The 23,016-nt window shown below is 43.8% G+C and overlaps 1 protein-coding gene across 1 annotated transcript in view; it reads right to left on the bottom strand.

The window, feature by feature from the left end:
- LOC131929620 (espin-like) overlaps positions 1–23,016 on the bottom strand; it is a 55,664-nt gene that overhangs the window by 28,368 nt on the left and 4,280 nt on the right. The window contains 1 exon segment of the mRNA XM_059285916.1: positions 20,348–20,533. Coding sequence (XP_059141899.1) covers positions 20,348–20,533 — 186 coding nt within the window.

Raw genomic sequence — 23,016 nt, 5'->3', positions numbered from 1 at the left:
CGGGTCGTGTAGTGCTCCCCCTGTCAATGTCGGGTCGTGTAGTGCTCCCCCTGTCAATGTCGGGTCGTGTAGTGCTCCCCCTGTCAATGTCGGGTCGTGTAGTGCTGACCCTGTCAATGTCTGTCAATGTCCGTCAGTAAAGGGACGGAACTAATTATTTAGTATTGATCATCACCCACCACGAACAGACGAGGGTCCATCTAGGTAGAGCTTACATTCCTTCACTCTAATCGATGCGCAGGTGAGGCATTGTGAATATTTGATGTTACCATGGAAACCCGGTGTTGTTGTGTAAAGGTCACGGGTTGAGAGTGACCTCCACTAGCCCAGGTCACTATGAACTGTGACGAACGTTTGCAGATTGACGTCATAAAATCCATAACAATGATCTAATTACAATTTATTAAAAACACAGATTCGTCCGCGCAAGTGCTCTGTCAATAACCATGATGTGAAGATAATTTTTTAAAATGTATTTTTGACGTCATGACAGGGGACGTAATGCACATTCGAACAGACTCGAGTTATCTGCCCCATGTACATTTGTATGGACAAAGCATGACTGACCACACGTGTCTAAAATATATTGAAGAGTGCGCCCGTTTTTTTTTTATGTTCAATTGTTCTGTGTGTGTGTGTGAGGACAATGTGGTGACTGTGTGAGTGTCGGGTGGGGGGAGGGTGGGAGTATGTATGGACATAGTGTGGCATCAATAGTGTGCCTCACCAGCATACAGAGATCGATACGACTAATCATCCCAACCTATCACCAGTACAGGACCCATTATCTATGTCCTTGTGGGACAATTATCTATGTCCTTGTGACTAACATCAAACTATTGGCACAATTATCTATGTCCTTGTGGCTAGGATCAAACTATTGGCACAATTATCTATGTCCTTGTGGCTAGGATCAAGCTATTGGCACAATTATCTATGTCCTTGTGGCACAATTATCTATGTCCTTGTGGCTAGGATCAAGCTATTGGCACAATTATCTATGTCCTTGTGGCACAATTATCTATGTCCTTGTGGCTAGCATCAAACTATTGGCACAATTATCTATGTCCTTGTGGCTAGCATCAAACTATTGGCACAATTATCTATGTCCTTGTGGCTAGCATCAAACTATTGGCACAATTATCTATGTCCTTGTGGCGAGCATCAAACTATTGGCACAATTATCTATGTCCTTGTGGCTAGCATCAAACTATTGGCACAATTATCTATGTCCTTGTGGCTAGCATCAAACTATTGGCACACTTATCTATATCCTTGTGGCTAGCATCAAACTATTGGCACAATTATCTATGTCGTTGTGGCTAGCATCAAACTATTGGCACAATTATCTATGTCCTTGTGGCACAATTATCTATGTCCTTGTGGCTAGCATCAAACTATTGGCACAATTATCTATGTCCTTGTGGCTAGCATCAAACTATTGGCACAATTATCTATGTCCTTGTGGCTAGCATCAAACTATTGGCACACTTATCTATATCCTTGTGGCTAGCATCAAACTATTGGCACAATTATCTATGTCGTTGTGGCTAGCATCAAACTATTGGCACAATTATCTATGTCCTTGTGGCACAATTATCTATGTCCTTGTGGCTAGCATCAAACTATTGGCACAATTATCTATGTCCTTGTGGCTAGCATCAAACTATTGGCACAATTATCTATGTCCTTGTGGCGAGCATCAAACTATTGGCACAATTATCTATATCCTTGTGGCTAGCATCAAACTATTGGCACAATTATCTATGTCCTTGTGGCACAATTATCTATGTCCTTGTGGCTAGCATCAAACTATTGGCACAATTATCTATGTCCTTGTGGCTAGCATCAAACTATTGGCACAATTATCTATATCCTTGTGGCTAGCATCAAACTATTGGCACAATTATCTATGTCGTTGTGGCTAGCATCAAACTATTGGCACAATTATCTATGTCCTTGTGGCACAATTATCTATGTCCTTGTGGCTAGCATCAAACTATTGGCACAATTATCTATGTCCTTGTGGCTAGCATCAAACTATTGGCACAATTATCTATGTCCTTGTGGCTAGCATCAAACTATTGGCACAATTATCTATGTCCTTGTGGCTAGCATCAAACTATTGGCACAATTATCTATGTCCTTGTGGCTAGCATCAAACTATTGGCACAATTATCTATGTCCTTGTGGCGAGCATCAAACTATTGGCACAATTATCTATGTCCTTGTGGCTAGCATCAAACTATTGGCACAATTATCTATGTCCTTGTGGCTAGCATCAAACTATTGGCACAATTATCTATGTCCTTGTGGCTAGCATCAAACTATTGGCACAATTATCTATGTCCTTGTGGCTAGCATCAAACTATTGGCACAATTATGTCCTTGTGGCTAGGGTCAAACCCTTTTAGATCGACAAATAACATTCACTCATCCACTGAAATTGGTATTTGTCACCTAAACTGTACCAACTTAAAAATTTTAAAAATAAAATTTTGAAAAAAAAAAGTACAAAAGAAAAGATAACTCGATCATTTATTTTATTTAAGTCCTCTTTAAAGCTAGATAATGCGGGCTATTTGAGAGCACTTTTGTCTATTCTGATAGCTGGCTGTAGTTAGAAACATCCCAACTTTAGAAATAACCATCGCTCTAGCCACATGACGCAATGTTCCACAATGGTCGTTATCTCACCCGTCGACATCCATTTGTTGTCATTTGATATTTGAAATTTCAAGTGAGATCAGCAAGATTTAGGCCCACATCCACTAGCCTCGTTAGTCCCGGGGGGGGGGGGGGGGGGGGGGTGTCCCGGGGATACATAGGTGGGTCCCGGGGGAGGGGGAGGGGTCGCGGTGATATGGACACCCGGGTGTACAAAGGACCAGTATACATCCCACATGGGAGGTGGACTATTGGGTGTAAATGTACACATGAAATAGTGTTGCTGATCTGTACACATTACACGTGAATAATTTGCACTCAATATATTCCACATGTTCAGTGTCTGGTGTACACAGGAATAATGGATACACAAAACTAATGGATACACAAAACTAATGGATACACAAAACTAATGGATACACAAAACTAATGGATACACAAAACTAATGGATACACTAAACTAATGGATACACAAAACTAATGGATACGAGGGATGTTTAATTAGAGATACTTGGTAATGGAGACTTGCGTTATAGTCAACCAGTCTCTCTAATGGAGACTTGCTTATATAGTCAACTAGTCTCTCCAATGGAGACTTGCTTATATAGTCAACTAGTCTCTCCAATGGAGACTTGCTTATATAGTCAACTAGTCTCTCTAATGGAGACTTGCTTATATAGTCAACTAGTCTCTCCAATGGAGACTTGCTTATATAGTCAACTAGTCTCTCTAATGGAGATTTGCTTATATAGTCAACTAGTCTCTCTAATGGAGACTTGCTTATATAGTCAACTAGTCTCTCTAATGGAGACTTGCTTATATAGTCAACCAGTCTCTCTAATGGAGACTTGCTTATATAGTCAACTAGTCTCTCTAATGGAGACTTGCTTATATAGTCAACTAGTCTCTCTAATGGAGATTTGCTTATATAGTCAACTAGTCTCTCTAATGGAGATTTGCTTATATAGTCAACTAGTCTCTCAGTCAGAGCTGTTCTAACAATACCAGGCTTCTATGCCTCCCCCACCCCCACAGATACCAGGTCTTCCCCCATCGCCTCCACCCAACCAGGAAAATATTCCTCCACCCCCCCCCCCCACACACACACAGTCTGATTTCAACTGACAATAACAATAGACTGACAATAAAACTATTTTTAGATTTATTAACGTGCACTAAACGTCCATCATAAAAACATCTGAGTGTATCTAGTTCTAGTAGTCGGTGCTGGAGCTTACACTCAGATAATGATCAATGTGTCTAGCTTTGGTATGTATGGTAGGTCATACGTCTTACAATACGGTAGGTCGGTACGTCATGCGGTAGGGTAGGTCGGTACATCATGCGGTACGGTAGGTCCGTACGTCATGCGGTACGGTAGGTCGTTACGTCATGCGGTACGGTAGGTCCGTACGTCATGCGGTACGGTAGGTCGTTACGTCATGCGGTACGGTAGGTCCGTACGTCATGCGGTACGGTAGGTCCGTACGTCATGCGGTACGGTAGGTCGTTACGTCATGCGGTACGGTAGGTCCGTACGTCATGCGGTACGGTAGGTCCGTACGTCATGCGGTACGGTAGGTCGTTACGTCATGCGGTACGGTAGGTCCGTACGTCATGCGGTACGGTAGGTCGGTACGTCATGCGGTACGATGTGTCAGAAGCAGCGCCTGTACAACACAGGGAATCACGAGTGACACGCGCCAAAACTGAGGGGTTTTATCATGTCAATGACAGGAGGGGTCATGACCCCGTCCATACACACTGCTACAAGCATAAACAAATCTCCCTCTCTGGGAGTAGGAGGACACGTGTCTATCTCCATTAAATATGGCGTGGACTGAAAAAAGTCTTGTGCCAGCAGTTACCTCGGTTCAACGACCGTAATGGGAGCAGGACATTGCGGACCCCCCCCCCCCCCCACCCCCCCAGCAGGACATTGCGGACATCCCCACCCCCCCCCCCTCTGCAGAACACTGCGGACCCCCCCCCCCCCCCCCCCCACATGAATACCCCCGACATTACCGCGGGTCAATTACCTTCCATTCAGAAAACTGTAGTAGGACATTCCCCCCCATTAGCGGTAAAAATTGAACCGAGCCATACATCTCCCATTCAAGAATATTGGTAGCTGGCAATACATGTGAGGGGTGGAACCTGATGAGAGTGGGGATAATGGATCAGTGGGTATAGGGGGGGGGGGTCCTGGATCATCGGTCATTTTACACTAGACAGCACACATCTACACTAGACAGCACATATCTACACCAGACAGCACATATCTACACTAGACAGCACACATCTACACTAGACAGCACATATCTACACCAGACAGCACATATCTACACCAGACAGCACACATCTACACCAGACAGCACACATCTACACTAGACAGCACATATCTACACCAGACAGCACACATCTACACCAGACAGCACACATCTACACCAGACAGCACACATCTACACTAGACAGCACACATCTACACCACTACACCAGACAGCACACATCTACACCAGACAGCACACATCTACACCAGACAGCACACATCTACAGCAGACACCACACATCTACACCAGACAGCACACATCTACACTAGGCAGCACACATCTACACCAGACAGCACACATCTACACCAGACAGCACACATCTACAGCAGACAGCACACATCTACACCAGACAGCACACATCTACACCAGACAGCACACATCTACAGCAGACAGCACACATCTACACCAGACAGCACACATCTACAGCAGACAGCACACATCTACACCAGACAGCACACATCTACACCAGACAGCACACATCTACAGCAGACAGCACACATCTACACTAGACAGCACACATCTACAGCAGACAGCACACATCTACACTAGACAGCACACATCTACACTAGACAGCACACATCTACAGCAGACAGCACACATCTACACTAGACAGCACACATCTACAGCAGACAGCACACATCTACACTAGACAGCACACATCTACACCAGACAGCACACATCTACAGCAGACAGCACACATCTACACCAGACAGCACATATCTACAGCAGACAGCACACATCTACACTAGACAGCACACATCTACACTAGACAGCACATATCTACACCAGACAGCACACATCTACACCAGACAGCACACATCTACACCAGACAGCACACATCTACACCAGACAGCACACATCTACACCAGACAGCACACATCTACAGCAGACAGCACACATCTACACCAGACAGCACATATCTACAGCAGACAGCACACATCTACACTAGACAGCACACATCTACACTAGACAGCACATATCTACACCAGACAGCACACATCTACACCAGACAGCACACATCTACACCAGACAGCACACATCTACACCAGACAGCACACATCTACACTAGACAGCACATATCTACACCAGACAGCACACATCTACAGCAGACAGCACACATCTACACTAGACAGCACACATCTACACTAGACAGCACACATCTACAGCAGACAGCACACATCTACACTAGACAGCACACATCTACACTAGACAGCACACATCTACAGCAGACAGCACATATCTACACTAGACAGTACACATCTACAGCAGACAGCACACATCTACAGCAGACAGCACACATCTACACTAGACAGCACATATCTACACTAGACAGCCACATCTACACCAGACAGCACACATCTACACTAGACAGCACACATCTACACTAGACAGCACATATCTACACCAGACAGCACACATCTACAGCAGACAGCACATATCTACACCAGACAGCACACATCTACACCAGACAGCACACATCTACACCAGACAGCACATATCTACACCAGACACCACACATCTACACCAGACACCACACATCTACACCAGACAGCACACATCTACAGCAGACAGCACACATCTACACCAGACAGCACACATCTACACCAGACAGCACACATCTACACTAGACAGCACACATCTACACCAGACAGCACACATCTACACCAGACACCACACATCTACACTAGACAGCACACATCTACACCAGACAGCACACATCTACACCAGACAGCACACATCTACAGTAGACAGCACACATCTACACCAGACAGCACACATCTACAGTAGACAGCCACATCCACACAAAAGAATCTGATTGTACAATGACACCGTACTCTCTCACCAGCTATGGACAGGTCACAGTGACACAGATATTGACTGGAGATTGACATATACTGTCGCAATGTCACCTGACATTTCTGCTGTCAGACACAAACTCCGATGCCAAACCCACACCAGACTCGCACAACAAGATGGCGGATATGTCAAGGGGAGTAACCTCGACGTATTGACGTTTCAAATTACGTGACCAAGTCGTCAGATGTATTGAAGGAAGTCTGTACTTTCATGTGAAGTCCCAACTTTCATGTGGTGCTGTCGCCACTTTCATGTGGTGCTAAGTCCCCACTTTCATGTGGTGCTAAGTCCCCACTTTCATGTGGTGCTAAGTCCCCACTTTCATGTGGTGCTGTCGCCACTTTCATGTGGTGCTAAGTCCCCACTTTGATGTGGTGCTGTCGCCACTTTCATGTGGTGCTAAGTCCCAACTTTCATGTGGTGCTAAGTCCCCACTTTGATGTGGTGCTGTCGCCACTTTCATGTGGTGCTATAATGATTTAGATAAAGCTCCGTAGTAGTAAAACTATATATGAACTGAACCCTAGGAACGGTCACATTCAGACCTAACCATACGCCTTAACTAGGACGTACATCCCCATCATCCAACAACCCTACAAGCCCCCATCATCCAACAACCCTACAAGCCCCCATCATCCAACCCCCCCCCCAACAACCCTACAAGCCCCCATTATCCAACCCCCCCCCCAACAACCCTACAAGCCCCCATCATCCAACAACCCTACAAGCCCCCATCATCCAACAACCCTACAAGCCCCCATCTTCCAACAACCCTACAAGCCCCCATCATCCAACCCCCCAACAACCCTACAAGCCCCCATCATCCAACCCCCCAACAACCCTACAAGCCCCCATCATCCAACCCCCCCCCAACAACCCTACAAGCCCCCATTATCCAACCCCCCCCCAACAACCCTACAAGCCCCCATCATCCAACCCCCCCCCCAACAACCCTACAAGCCCCCATTATCCAACCCCCCCCAACAACCCTACAAGCCCCCATTATCCAACCCCCCCCCCAACAACCCTACAAGCCCCCATCATCCAACCCCAACAACCCTACAAACCCCCATCATCCAACCCCAACAACCCTACAAGCCCCCATCATCCAACAACCCTACAAGCCCCCATCATCCAACAACCCTACAAGCCCCCATCATCCAACAACCCTACAAGCCCCCATCATCCAACAACCCTACAAGCCCCCATCATCCAACAACCCTACAAGCCCCCCCCCCCCCAACAACCCTACAAGCCCCCATTATCCAACCCCCCCCCCCCCAACAACCCACCTATAGACGGTGTCCGACGCTGCAACAGGAGGTCCAACCATTTATCTAGTGTGACACGTTTTTGACAGATGTTTAACATAATGATGGCATGGAGATGACAGTGTGACACCGCCCACTTTTGAAAGTTACATAACTGTAGTTGGGTAGAAACATAAGGAAAAATACTGGCAGTCATGTAATAATCAACTTTGATCGGATCAATATCGATAGGATCAAGCAAAGAATTTTAGAAACAGTCCTGGTTTTAGCAGAGCCATTTCTAATAGGTGTTCTATTTTAGATGAACCTATGGGTAGAATAACAGTTCGTGAAATTTAAAGGGAACTTTCTCAATGTAGATAATCATGTTACGTTGATGCTATTCAAATACAATCAAGGGAAAAACCCAGCAGCAGTGTGTAGCTGTATTTATTCAAATCGGCGCAACTTTCCCATTCAATTAAAAGCTTGTTGACCTGTAGCACGGCAACACACAGTAGCACCTGACGGCAACACAGAGTAGCACCTGACGGCAACACAGAGTAGCACCTGACGGCAACACACAGTAGCACCTGACGGCAACACACAGTAGCACCTGACGGCAACACACAGTAGCACCTGACGGCAACACAGAGAAGCACCTGACGGCAACACAAAGTAGCACCTGACGGCAACACAGAGTAGCACCTGACGGTATAGCACCTGACGGCAACACAGAGTAGCACCTGACGGCAACACAGAGTAGCACCTGACGGCAACACACAGTAGCACCTGACGGCAACACAGTAGCACCTGACGGCAACACAGTAGCACCTGACGGCAACATAGAGTAGCACCTGACGGTAACACAAAGTAGCACCTGACGGCAACACAGTAGCACCTGACGGCAACACAGAGTAGCACCCGACGGCAACACGGTAGCACCTGACGGCAACACAGAGTAGCACCTGACGGCAACACAGAGTAGCACCTGACGGCAACACAGAGTAGCACCTGACGGCAACACACAGTAGCACCTGACGGCAACACACAGTAGCACCTGACGGCAACACACAGTAGCACCTGACGGCAACACAGAGAAGCACCTGACGGCAACACAAAGTAGCACCTGACGGCAACACAGAGTAGCACCTGACGGTATAGCACCTGACGGCAACACAGAGTAGCACCTGACGGCAACACAGAGTAGCACCTGACGGCAACACAGAGTAGCACCTGACGGCAACACACAGTAGCACCTGACGGCAACACAGTAGCACCTGACGGCAACACAGTAGCACCTGACGGCAACATAGAGTAGCACCTGACGGTAACACAAAGTAGCACCTGACGGCAACACAGTAGCACCTGACGGCAACACAGAGTAGCACCCGACGGCAACACGGTAGCACCTGACGGCAACACAGAGTAGCACCTGACGGTAACACAGAGTAGCACCTGACGGCAACACAGAGTAGCACCTGACGGCAACACAGTAGCACCTGACGGCAATACAGAGTAGCACCTGCCTCTCAGGGAAGTTTTCGAAATACAGCAAATACATCAATTGACAACAGAGAGTGGGGGGTGGGGGGCTCTCTGTGGCATCAATAGGAGACATTGTAGCATCAGTCTGAAGGTTGCGTACTGTGTGTGTGTATGTTTGGAGGTAGTGTAAGGTGTATAGTGTTGAGTGTGCGTAAGGTGTGGGGTGTGTGTAAGATGTGGGGTGTATAGTGTTGGGTGTGTGTAAGATGTGGGGTGTGTGATGTGGGGTAAGGTGTGAGGGTCACTGTACACGAACCAGCGACGGCATGACAGCATCAGGCTAGAGACTAGTGTGTGCCGTGGTCCTACGGCGTGTAGGCTGTGGTCCTACAGCGTGTAGGCCGTGGTCCTACGGCGTGTAGGCCGTGGTCCTACAGCGTGTAGGCCGTGGTCCTACAGCGTGAGAAAGGGACCGTAGATCAGGTCGTTCTGCATGGATGGCTGCAAAACTTCCCATCTGACGTCATGCATCAGCTGCCTACAAACACAGAACTAGCCTGATCTAGTCTCATTAGCTGCCTACAAACACAGAACTAGCCTGATCTAGTCTCATTAGCTGCCTACAAACACAGAACTAGCCTGATCTAGTCTCATTAGCTGCCTACAAACACAGAACTAGCCTGATCTAGTCTCATTAGCTGCCTACAAACACAGAACTAGCCTGTTCTAGTCAGAGGATGCCGTGTAGGGACTGATGTAACACACGGCTTACTTTAATGAACTTGCCCGACCCATGTACTAATGGTTCCCACCCCCTCCCCCTAGGAAAGAAGAGGCCCATAGATCCATGCCCTCGTTAAACGGAATCATGGAGTGACCCACAGGATCAATTGGTGACCCACAGTATCAATTGGTGACCCGCAGAATCAATTGGTGACCCACGGAATCAATTGGTGACCCACAGAATCAATTGGTGACCCGCAGAATCAATTGGTGACCCACAGAATCAATTGGTGACCCACAGAATCAATTGGTGACCCACAGAATCAATTGGTGACCCACAGAATCAATTGGTGACCCACGGAATCAATTGGTGACCCACAGAATCAATTGGTGACCCACAGAATCAATTGGTGACCTACAGAATCAATTGGTGACCCACGGAATCAATTGGTGACCCACGGAATCAATTGGTGACCCACAGAATCAATTGGTGACCCGCAGAATCAATTGGTGACCCACAGAATCAATTGGTAAAGTAAAGTTCCCTTTTTAAGGGGCAAGTGAAGTAAAGTTCACTTGTTTCTGTGACCTCGGCATATGAAAAGATAGTGTGGTCAGCACTATGCCCAGCCGCTTTTACTTTCCCTAACGTGAGTTAGGTACCCATCAGTTGGGTGGACTCAGGGACTGTCTACTGACTTGAACCCGGATTCGAACTCGAGACTTACGGGTTAGCAGTCCATCTCTCTACCGCTAGACCACTCCGTCCCATTGAATCAACTGGTGACCCACAAGAATCACTTAGAGCATCAACAGTATCACGTGATGTCTGGAGCATTATTTGACTAGATGCCCCAATATTAACGGGGACATTTATTTTTTATTTAAAAAGACGAATTTTTTTTTAAACGAGACGAAATTTTAAAAAACGAAGATTTAAAAAGAGGACAATTTAACATCCAGTATTGTTACCTGAAACAAATGTTTTATAAATATATTTAACAGATGCGTACCTGTGTCTGTTGACGGATCTACTAGTACGGGCACCACGTGATCAAGACGACAACAGTCCTAGACACCTGTCACAGGTAAACCAGTCAACAGGTGAGACACAAATCAAACGACTGGCTGAGATCTGTTGGGCCACTGGCCATCTACTAGCCTAGAGAAGCACGTCAGGCATGCGATGTCCAGGCTTGACCAATCAAGGAAACAATTCTCTCTAAGGAATGGTACTGAGGCATGCAGCACACCCTAAACACAACAAGTGTGTCACCTATTTTTGCTGTCTTATCAGGCAAAGACGTGCGGCAGATTACAGCGTACCGTGTGTCACATACAGATCATAAACACTGCCGGCACTTGCGTGGCTCGCGATGACGCGAGGGACGGTGCGTGGCTCGCATCATGAGGAAAGTTGTTTGCATGCACCGCTGCTTAATACTTGGGAACCGGACCGGTGTTTGGAAGAGAAGCCCAACTTGGCGCGCCACACGCGAGAACTGATTAGCGCCGGGGAGATAACTCGCGGGTAACTATTCGCTGTCAGGGGCGGGGTCTGTGTTAGACGTTTGAGACTAGCTCGAGCGTGGGTGAGCACCGAGTGCACGTGCAGTGAAACTTGTCTGAGAAAGGCGGATCATTCAATACAGGAAAGCTTTAGGATTTAGGAATGTTGGCAGTGTCTAGAGAAGCTAATCATTTAATATAAAACAGTTTAAAGGCTTTACAAATATAAGCAGTGTCTAAGTGAAGCTAAGCATTCAACATAAAACAGTTCAAAGGATTGTACAACTACATAAGTGTCAGCTGTAGACTATGACGACATTCCATACCCTAGTCGTGTTAGCGACATAACCACAATAACAACAAATTAGCGACATAACCACAATAACAACAACAAACTGCCCCCAGAAACATGTATTGAAAAAACTAACTACTGGTAGTTGTTGGATGGGTCTGGGTAAGTGTGTGTGTGGTTGTTTATGCCTGCGGATGTGTGAATATGTGAGTAGACGTGTGTTTATGTGTGTGAGGATAAGTGTGTGGATACATGTGTAGATATCTCTGTGGAATGGTGTGTGCGTGCGCGTGTGTGCGCGTGTGCGTGTGTGTGTGTGTACACACAAGTCGTGAGTAAAACGTATATAAATGAATAATAAATTTTATCGACTACAAAATCAACCAATTCATTACATCAGGCGTAAAAAAAAAACAATTGTTAAACAATGAAGCTTAACGTGTGTCATGTGGTTTGATGGTGAGGTAACAAGCAGACGGTGTGTGGCAGACGTCCAAAAGTCACATGGGGGTCGTGTGGCGCGAGATTTGTTGCCTGCTCAGATTGACTTCAGACGGAAGTCAACAGACGGTGGTAGGTTGTGGTCAAATAACAGAAGGTGGTAGGTTGTGGTCAAATAACTGGGTGGTAGGTTGTGGTCAAATAACAGAGGGTGGTAGGTTGTGGTCAAATAACAGACGGTGGTAGGTTGTGGTCAAATAACAGACGGTGGTAGGTTGTGGTCAAATAACAGACGGTGGTAGGTTGTGGTCAAATAACTGGGTGGTAGGTTGTGGTCAAATAACAGACGGTGGTAGGTTGTGGTCAAATAACAGAGGGTGGTAGGTTGTGGTCAAATAACAGACGGTGGTAGGTTGTGGTCAAATAACAGAGGGTGGTAGGTTGTGGTCAAATAACAGACGGTGGTAGGTTGTGGTCAAATAACAGACGGTGGTAGGTTGTGGTCAAATAACATAGGGTGGTAGGTTGTGGTCAAATAACAGGGTGGTAGGTTGTGGTCAAATAACAGAGGGTGGTAGGTTGTGGTCAAATAACAGGGTGGTAGGTTGTGGTCAAATAACAGACGGTGGTAGGTTGTGGTCAAATAACAGACGGTGGTAGGTTGTGGTCAAATAACAGAGGGAGGTAGTTTGTGGTCAAATAACAGACGGTGGTAGGTTGTGGTCAAATAACAGACGGTGGTAGGTTGTGGTCAAATAACAGAGGGTGGTAGGTTGTGGTCAAATAACAGACGGTGGTAGGTTGTGGTCAAACAACAGAGGGTGGTAGGTTGTGGTCAAATAACAGTCGGTGGTAGGTTGTGGTCAAATAACAGAGGGTGGTAGGTTGTGGTCAAATAACAGAGGGTGGTAGGTTGTGGTCAAATAAGAGGGTGGTAGGTTGTGGTCAAATAACAGACGGTGGTATGTTGTGGTCAAAAAATAAACTCATGTTGTACTTCAACCTACCTCCCCCTCCCCCCATCCCTCACCTAGTACGATTGAATCGTTGATTTGTTGCACCCCCTCCCCATTATTCACATTTAAGGAAGTTGTGGGTTAAGGTTTAATTGCTTTTTCAGCTTCGGATTCTTGTAGGTAAGGCCATGACCTAATTAATAACACACGTAGTTGGCTAGAGCTTAAATCGGCATTAATTAAAGATCGATGTTTAGATGAATTCAACTAGGATTCGATTATATAGCGGTGACGATATACAATTTCATTAATCGATACCCTATTCCAAATCACCTGGATTAACGTCAATTTACCCCTCCCCCCCCCCGCCTAAATGCGAATGCCAATATTTATAATCAACACCTCGAATATATAAATGAATGCCAATATTTATAATCAACACCTCAAATATATAAATGAATATTTGATACATTGGAGAGTCGCGCCATTGGATGTGGATCTAAATGGCATAAATTTATCACAGTAGTGGCGTTGCTAGGGGAGAGCGGGGGGGGGGGGGGGGAAGGCCTAGAAAAAAATTAAAAAGCTCATTTTAAGCATTATAAAAGCTTTTTCCCCAACATAAATAACTGTATAAATAAATAAATAAATAAATAAATAAATAAATAAATAAATAAATAAATAAATAAATAAATAAATATATATATATATATATATATATATATATATATATATATATATATATATATAAAGGTAGGTAGGGTGAGAGTGAACAAAATTGATAGTTCGCCCCCCGGGCGCTGGAATGGTGCATACGCCTCTGTATCAAAGGGCGTTTATTCAGCCGATGTCTAGTCGAAGTTGTTAACCCTTTACCGTCCATTACAGCCGACAGATTTCTGCAGCTGACACAAATAAATCCGCCCCGCGAACCAACAAGTAGCCATACTTTTTCACACAACTTTCGCAATACCTTTCGCATTGCTGGCTATGAACAAAAGCATGTTTTTAAAAAATGTTAAATGTAAACAAACCAAACACGTTAACAAACAACCAGCGGAGTACAGAGGTAAAACTGAGACTGGCGACCAAGACAGATTTAGACATGTTAGAGTCTAGATGGTGTGTGGGATCTAAAAGGTCGCTGTAAGAAATTGTGGTCGATCTAAAAGGTCGCTGTAAGAAATGGTGGTCGATCTAAAAGGTCGCTGTAAGAAATGGTGGTCGATCTAAAAGGTCGCTGTAAGAAATGGTGGTCGATCTAAAAGGTCGCTGTAAGAAATGGTGGTCGATCTAAAAGGTCGCTGTAAGAAATGGTGGTCGATCTAAAAGGTCGCACGATCAAAGGCGTCAGACAATTTTTAAAAATACGATATCACTAATAAAGTCGATGTAGACCAATAAGGTCGAGTAACGACTAAAAAAATTAATGTACGACTAAAACAGTCGATTGTCCGGACGAGGCTAATGGAGGTACATCGACCGAAGTTCTGTAATGGGTTGTCAATAGACCCGCGGGTTGGCGTGGTGTGGGCTCAAACTATTCGGTCAGATTTGCTGCTAGGAAAAACCCGGAATGACTGGCTCATTTACACACACGATAGAGATTATTACTGCTCGCGTTTTAAACACACACACACATAAATATATATATATATATATATATATATATATATATATATATATATATATATATATATATATATATATATATATATATATATATATATACACAGTAGAAAAATGTATCGTCCGGACAGGTCAGTCCCCAATCCATTAAAGACGAACTTAGACAAACCAGAAATCCCCCCCCTGCCCCGAGTCTCTTAAAATCCTAAAAATGAAGGCAATTGAAATATTAGAATTGTTCATGATATACCATTTCTTTTGACGTCAGAGAGTCGAGTAATCTAGTTATTTTTAACAGCCAATAGAATGAATAGATACAACTGAAAAATTTAATGACGTCATCTCATTCAAAACATTTGTAGATCAAGTTACATAGAACTGAAATAGTTGGGATATAAAATTTTAAAATGTCACAATCTTTATATTACCTTCCAGATGCTATTTTAGTTGACCACAGAACTTAGTTGTAAGCATTTTTTAAAAGCTTGGCATCTTCATAATGTTTTATAACACTAAAATAAGACATTTGTACCTGCCTCCAGTTCATGTAACATTAAATTAAATTTTTATAAATTATCCCTTAGATATAACATTTGTATAATATATCTTATATATAACATTTTTAAAATAACATCTCCCTCTCTAATATCTTAAAAAACAAACAAACAAACAAGTTGTTAAACAGCTGGTAGGCTTGCTTGAAACCTCACGTTTAATCCTGTGGGGAGGGGGGGGGGGTAGACTACAGGGGGCCGAGTTGTAGAGCAGACTCTCCTCAATAAAGTGAATGAGGGGGCCCAAATGCAGCAGTCTCTCCCCACTTAAGTAGGGGGCCCCAGGTGCAGCTGTCTCTCCCCACTAAGGTGAATGAGGGGGCCCCAGGGACTGTCGAGCCGTCTTCCAAAGTTTGATCGATGCGCTCACTAACAGCACACAATACGCCAGCACGGAACTGTATCGAACCATTACAGAATTTAATTCTCTTCTAAGACTGGTGGTACAATATAACACTGTTTTAATCTTTGTCAAATGTAAACAATGAAAACAATTTAAGCGCGGAAAATACCCGTGTGCAACTACTGCTGAGAATGTCTAAGAAATGGATCAGGGGAGGCTACCCCAAACTTGGAGATTATTGATAAATTGCGATGGGTTTTTCAGCCTGCTCTTGTTGCGTCCCTTGAATGGCGCGCTATTTCCGGCTTTTTATAAATCATCAATACTCGAAACCCTAGTATGGCACCATGCCGATGTAGGGTTGAAATTATTTTTTTCCCCAGATAAAATGCGTAGATACAGGTACTCAATAAAAATTGATATGAAAAACAGTTGAAGGCTGGAGAAATGACCAAACGGTAAAATAATAAGCACTGCTATAGGGAGTTTAATAAAGAACCCAGGCACTACATAGATTTCAGAGGTCCACAAAATGTGTTTGTCATAGATTTCAGAGGTCCACAAAATACGTTTGTCATAGATTTCAGAGGTCCACAAAATACGTTTGTCATAGATTTCAGAGGTCCACAAAATACGTTTGTCATAGATTTCAGAGGTCCACAAAATACGTTTGTCATAGATTTCAGAGGTCCACAAAATACGTTTGTCATAGATTTCAGAGGTCCACAAAATGTGTTTGTCATAGATTTCAGAGGTCCACAAAATACGTTTGTCATAGATTTCAGAGGTCCACAAAATACGTTTGTCATAGATTTCAGAGGTCCACAAAATACGTTTGTCATAGATTTCAGAGGTCCACAAAATACGTTTGTCATAGATTTCAGAGGTCCACAAAATACGTTTGTCATAGATTTCAGAGGTCCACAAAATACGTTTGTCATAGATTTCAGAGGTCCACAAAATAAAAATACGTTTGTCATAGATTTCAGAGCTCCACAAAATGTGTTTGTCATAGATTTCAGAGGTCCACAAAATAAAAATACGTTTGTCATAGATTTCAGAGCTCCACAAAATGTGTTTGTCATAGATTTCAGAGGTCCACAAAATAAAAATACGTTTGTCATAGATTTCAGAGGTCCACAAAATGTGTTTGTCATAGATTTCAGAGGTCCACAAAATGTGTTTGTCATAGATTTCAGAGGTCCACAAAATAAAAATACGTTTGTCATAGATTTCAGAGCTCCACAAAATGTGTTTGTCATAGATTTCAGAGGTCCACAAAATAAAAATACGTTTGTCATAGATTTCAGAGCTCCACAAAATGTGTTTGTCATAGATTTCAGAGGTCCACAAAATGTGTTTGTCATAGATTTCAGAGGTCCACAAAATATGTTTGTCATAGATTTCAGAGGTCCACAAAATGTGTTTGTCATAGATTTCAGAGGTCCACAAAATAAAAATACGTTTGTCATAGATTTCAGAGGTCCACAAAATGTGTTTGTCATAGATTTCAGAGCTCCACAAAATAAAAATACGTTTGTCATAGATTTCAGAGGTCCACAAAATGTGTTTGTCATAGATTTCAGAGGTCCACAAAATACGTTTGTCATAGATTTCAGAGGTCCACAAAATGTGTTTGTCATAGATTTCAGAGGTCCACAAAATGTGTTTGTCATAGATTTCAGAGGTCCACAAAATGTGTTTGTTATAGATTTCAGAGGTCCACAAAATACGTTTGTCATAGATTTCAGAGGTCCACAAAATACGTTTGTCATAGATTTCAGAGGTCCACAAAATGTGTTTGTCATAGATTTCAGAGGTCCACAAAATACGTTTGTCATAGATTTCAGAGGTCCACAAAATGTGTCAGGCTTGGTGCATTTATGTGATCTGTGTTTGTGTTTTAAAAGGTTTCTCAAAGCTAACATAAGGGATTATAAGAGAGCTAAGAAATGGGCTAACAAAGGAGCTAAGAAATGGGCTAACACAGGAGCTAACATAAGGGCTAATAAGAGAGCTAAGATATTGGCTAACACAGGAGCTAAGAAATGGGCTAACACAGGAGCTAAGAAATGGGCTAACACAGGAGCTAAGAAAAGGGCTAACACAGGAGCTAACATAAGGGCTAATAAGAGAGCTAAGAGATGGGCTAACACAGGAGCTAAGAAATGGGCTAACACAAATCAGACACATACAGACACATTGATACACTCAGTATATTTAATGTTGCCATAAATCATCATTTTGTTTTGTGATGCAGTAAATCCTCAACCTGTCATTTAATGCCATGAATCAAAATGTCATATGAATTGATGTCAGAAGTGATCACATCATTATGTTACTGTACATCAACCTGTCACAATACAACTTTTAATTGCATGACCAGGGTTACTCTATCTGATAGTTACACTGTCATGACCAGGGTTACTCTATCTGATAGTTACACTGTCATGACCAGGGTTACTCTGATAGTTACACTGTCATGACCAGGGTTACTCTGATAGTTACACTGTCATGACCAGGGTTACTCTGATAGTTACACTGTCATGACCAGGGTTACTCTGATAGTTACACTGTCATGACCAGGGTTACTCTATCTGATAGTTACACTGTCATGACCAGGGTTACTCTGATAGTTACACTGTCATGACCAGGGTTACTCTGATCGTTACACTGTCATGACCAGGGTTACTCTGATAGTTACACTGTCATGACCAGGGTTACTCTGATCGTTACACTGTCATGACCAGGGTTACTCTGATAGTTACACTGTCATGACCAGGGTTACTCTGATAGTTACACTGTCATGACCAGGTTACTCTATCTGATAGTTACACTGTCATGACCAGGGTTACTCTGATAGTTACACTGTCATGACCAGGGTTACTCTGATAGTTACACTGTCATGACCAGGTTACTCTATCTGGTAGTTACACTGTCATGACCAGGGTTACTCTGATAGTTACACTGTCATGACCAGGGTTACTCTGATAGTTACACTGTCATGACCAGGGTTACTCTATCTGATAGTTACACTGTCATGACCAGGGTTACTCTGATAGTTACACTGTCATGACCAGGGTTACTCTGATAGTTACACTGTCATGACCAGGGTTACTCTGATAGTTACACTGTCATGACCAGGGTTACTCTGATAGTTACACTGTCATGACCAGGGTTACTCTATCTGATAGTTACACTGTCATGACCAGGGTTACTCTGATAGTTACACTGTCATGACCAGGGTTACTCTATCTGATAGTTACACTGTCATGACCAGGGTTACTCTGATAGTTACACTGTCATGACCAGGGTTACTCTGATAGTTACACTGTCATGACCAGGGTTACTCTGATAGTTACACTGTCATGACCAGGGTTACTCTGATAGTTACACTGTCATGACCAGGGTTACTCTGATAGTTACACTGTCATGACCAGGGTTACTCTGATAGTTACACTGTCATGACCAGGGTTACTCTATCTGATAGTTACACTGTCATGACCAGGGTTACTCTGATAGTTACACTGTCATGACCAGGGTTACTCTGATAGTTACACTGTCATGACCAGGGTTACTCTGATAGTTACACTGTCATGACCAGGGTTACTCTGATAGTTACACTGTCATGACCAGGGTTACTCTGATAGTTACACTGTCATGACCAGGGTTACTCTGATAGTTACACTGTCATGACCAGGGTTACTCTGATAGTTACACTGTCATGACCAGGGTTACTCTGATAGTTACACTGTCATGACCAGGGTTACTCTGATAGTTACACTGTCATGACCAGGGTTACTCTGATAGTTACACTGTCATGACCAGGGTTACTCTGATAGTTACACTGTCATGACCAGGGTTACTCTGATAGTTACACTGTCATGACCAGGGTTACTCTGATAGTTACACTGGTTTTTAAATGAAATGTTCAATGTTTCCTCTACTGGTGTTGCCATACAACCATATCCCAATTAGTGAAAAAATGCCATGACTAAAAAAGGTCTTGGATATTTCTCCCCTAACCCCAGTAGATTCCCCTCTCCTTTAAAATACATATCATACCTATCCCTACCCATTACCATAAGCTGAACACTATCTCTAACCTTAACCCTCAACCCATCCCAAACCTGAAGCATATCACTAAATTAATTGTAACCTGTCCACATCTGTATCTCTAAATGACTGGGGAGGGGTAAATGTCCAACTGCACTTTTTTGGGTGGGATAATGTACAGGGGTATTTGACTGAGGGGTGGGGGGTGGGGGAAGATTTCCTGATCTCAGGTGAAAGACACATTCAACTCACCTGAACCTCACCCAACTCTGCTGCATTATGCAATGGACTCCCACCCAGATTGTCCAGGGTCACTTTGGCCCCACCCTCCTTCAGCAGCCAGTGTACAACCTGCGCATGTCCCCTGCTGGCTGCGTAATGTAAGGGCGTGGCTCCATCAAAGTCTCGGTCATTTGGGTTGCATTTCTCCTCTTTTACCTGTCATACACAGTTCAACAAAATATACTTCACAAAGATGATGGATCGTGGGGGGGGTTCAAAATGAGCTCTATAAAGAAGGTGGGGAATACACAATATACTTCACAAAGATGGTGGGGAATACACAATATACTTCACAAAGATGGTGGGAATACACAATATACTTCACAAAGATAATGGGGAATACACAATATACTTCACAAAGATAATGGATAATACACAATATACTTCACAAACATGGTGGGGAATACACAATATACTTCACAAACATGGTGGGGAATACACAATATACTCTATAAAGATGGTAAAGTTCCCTTTCAAATGTGATGGTTTATGGGGATAGCGAAGTAGAGTTCACCTGTTTCTGTGACCGCAGCGTATGAAGGGATAGTGTGGTCAAAACTATGCCCAGCCATCTGTGCTTTTACTAATGTAAGTTAGGTACCCATCAGAGTGGGGTGGACAGTCTACCGACTTGAAACCAGATTTGGACTTGGTACTTTCAGGTCAGCAGTCTAGCTCTCTACCGCTAGGCCACACCATCCCATCAAAGTTAACACAGGCTACAGACCTCTAACATCACATACACAAATGTAAACATCATCACTGGTCTACTCACCAACCACTTGACCACCACAAGATGTAAACATCATCACTGGTCTACTTACCAACCACTTGACCACCTCAAGATGTAAACATCATCACTGGTCTACCCACCAACCACTTGACCACCACAAGATGTAAACATCATCACTGGTCTACTCACCAACCACTTGACCACCTCAAGATGTAAACATCATCACTGGTCTACTTACCAACCACTTGACCACCTCAAGATGTAAACATCATCACTGGTCTACTCACCAACCACTTGACCACCTCAAGATGTAAAGATCATCATTGGTCTACTCACCAACCACTTGACCACCTCAAGATGTAAACATCATCACTGGTCTACTTACCAACCACTTGACCACCTCAAGATGTAAACATCATCACTGGTCTACTCACCAACCACTTGACCACCTCAAGATGTAAACATCATCACTGGTCTACTTACCAACCACTTGACCACCTCAAGATGTAAACATCATCACTGGTCTACTTACCAACCACTTGACCACCTCAAGATGTAAACATCATCACTGGTCTACTCACCAACCACTTGACCACCTCAAGATGTAAATATCATCACTGGTCTACCAACCAACCACTTGACCACCTCAAGATGTAAATATCATCACTGGTCTACTCACCAACCACTTGACCACCTCAAGATGTAAACATCATCACTGGTCTACTTACCAACCACTTGACCACCTCAAGATGTAAACATCATCACTGGTCTACCCACCAACCACTTGACCACCTCAAGATGTAAACATCATCACTGGTCTACTTACCAACCACTTGACCACCTCAAGATGTAAACATCATCACTGGTCTACTCACCAACCACTTGACCACCACAAGATGTAAACAACATCACTGGTCTACTTACCAACCACTTGACCACCTCAAGATGTAAATATCATCACTGGTCTACTTACCAACCACTTGACCACCTCAAGATGTAAACATCATCACTGGTCTACTCACCAACCACTTGACCACCTCAAGATGTAAACATCATCACTGGTCTACTCACCAACCACTTGACCACCTCAAGATGTAAAGATCATCATTGGTCTACTCACCAACCACTTGACCACCTCAAGATGTAAACATCATCACTGGTCTACTTACCAACCACTTGACCACCTCAAGATGTAAACATCATCACTGGTCTACTCACCAACCACTTGACCACCTCAAGATGTAAACATCATCACTGGTCTACTTACCAACCACTTGACCACCACAAGATGTAAACATCATCACTGGTCTACTTACCAACCACTTGACCACCTCAAGATGTAAACATCATCACTGGTCTACTTACCAACCACTTGACCACCTCAAGATGTAAACATCATCACTGGTCTACTTACCAACCACTTGAAATCCTCAAGATGTAAATATCATCACTGGTCTACTTACCAACCACTTGACCACCTCAAGATGTAAACATCATCACTGGTCTACTTACCAACCACTTGACCACCTCAAGATGTAAACATCATCACTGGTCTACTTACCAACCACTTGAAATCCTCAAGATGTAAATATCATCACTGGTCTACTTACCAACCACTTGACCACCTCAAGATGTAAATATCATCACTGGTCTACTTACCAACCACTTGACCACCTCAAGATGTAAACATCATCACTGGTCTACTTACCAACCACTTGACCACCTCAAGATGTAAATATCATCACTGGTGTACTCACCAACCACTTGACCACCTCAAGATGTAAATATCATCACTGGTCTACTTACCAACCACTTGACCACCTCAAGATGTAAACATCATCACTGGTCTACTTACCAACCACTTGACCACCTCAAGATGTAAATATCATCACTGGTCTACTTACCA

The sequence above is a fragment of the Physella acuta genome, unplaced genomic scaffold, assembly GCF_028476545.2.
Source record: "Physella acuta isolate Inbredline_101_S28 unplaced genomic scaffold, ASM2847654v3 ptg001656l, whole genome shotgun sequence".
NCBI lineage: Eukaryota > Metazoa > Mollusca > Gastropoda > Physidae > Physella > Physella acuta.
The sequence above is the reverse complement of the archived record's forward strand: the minus strand, read 5'-3'. Positions and strand labels throughout refer to the sequence as shown.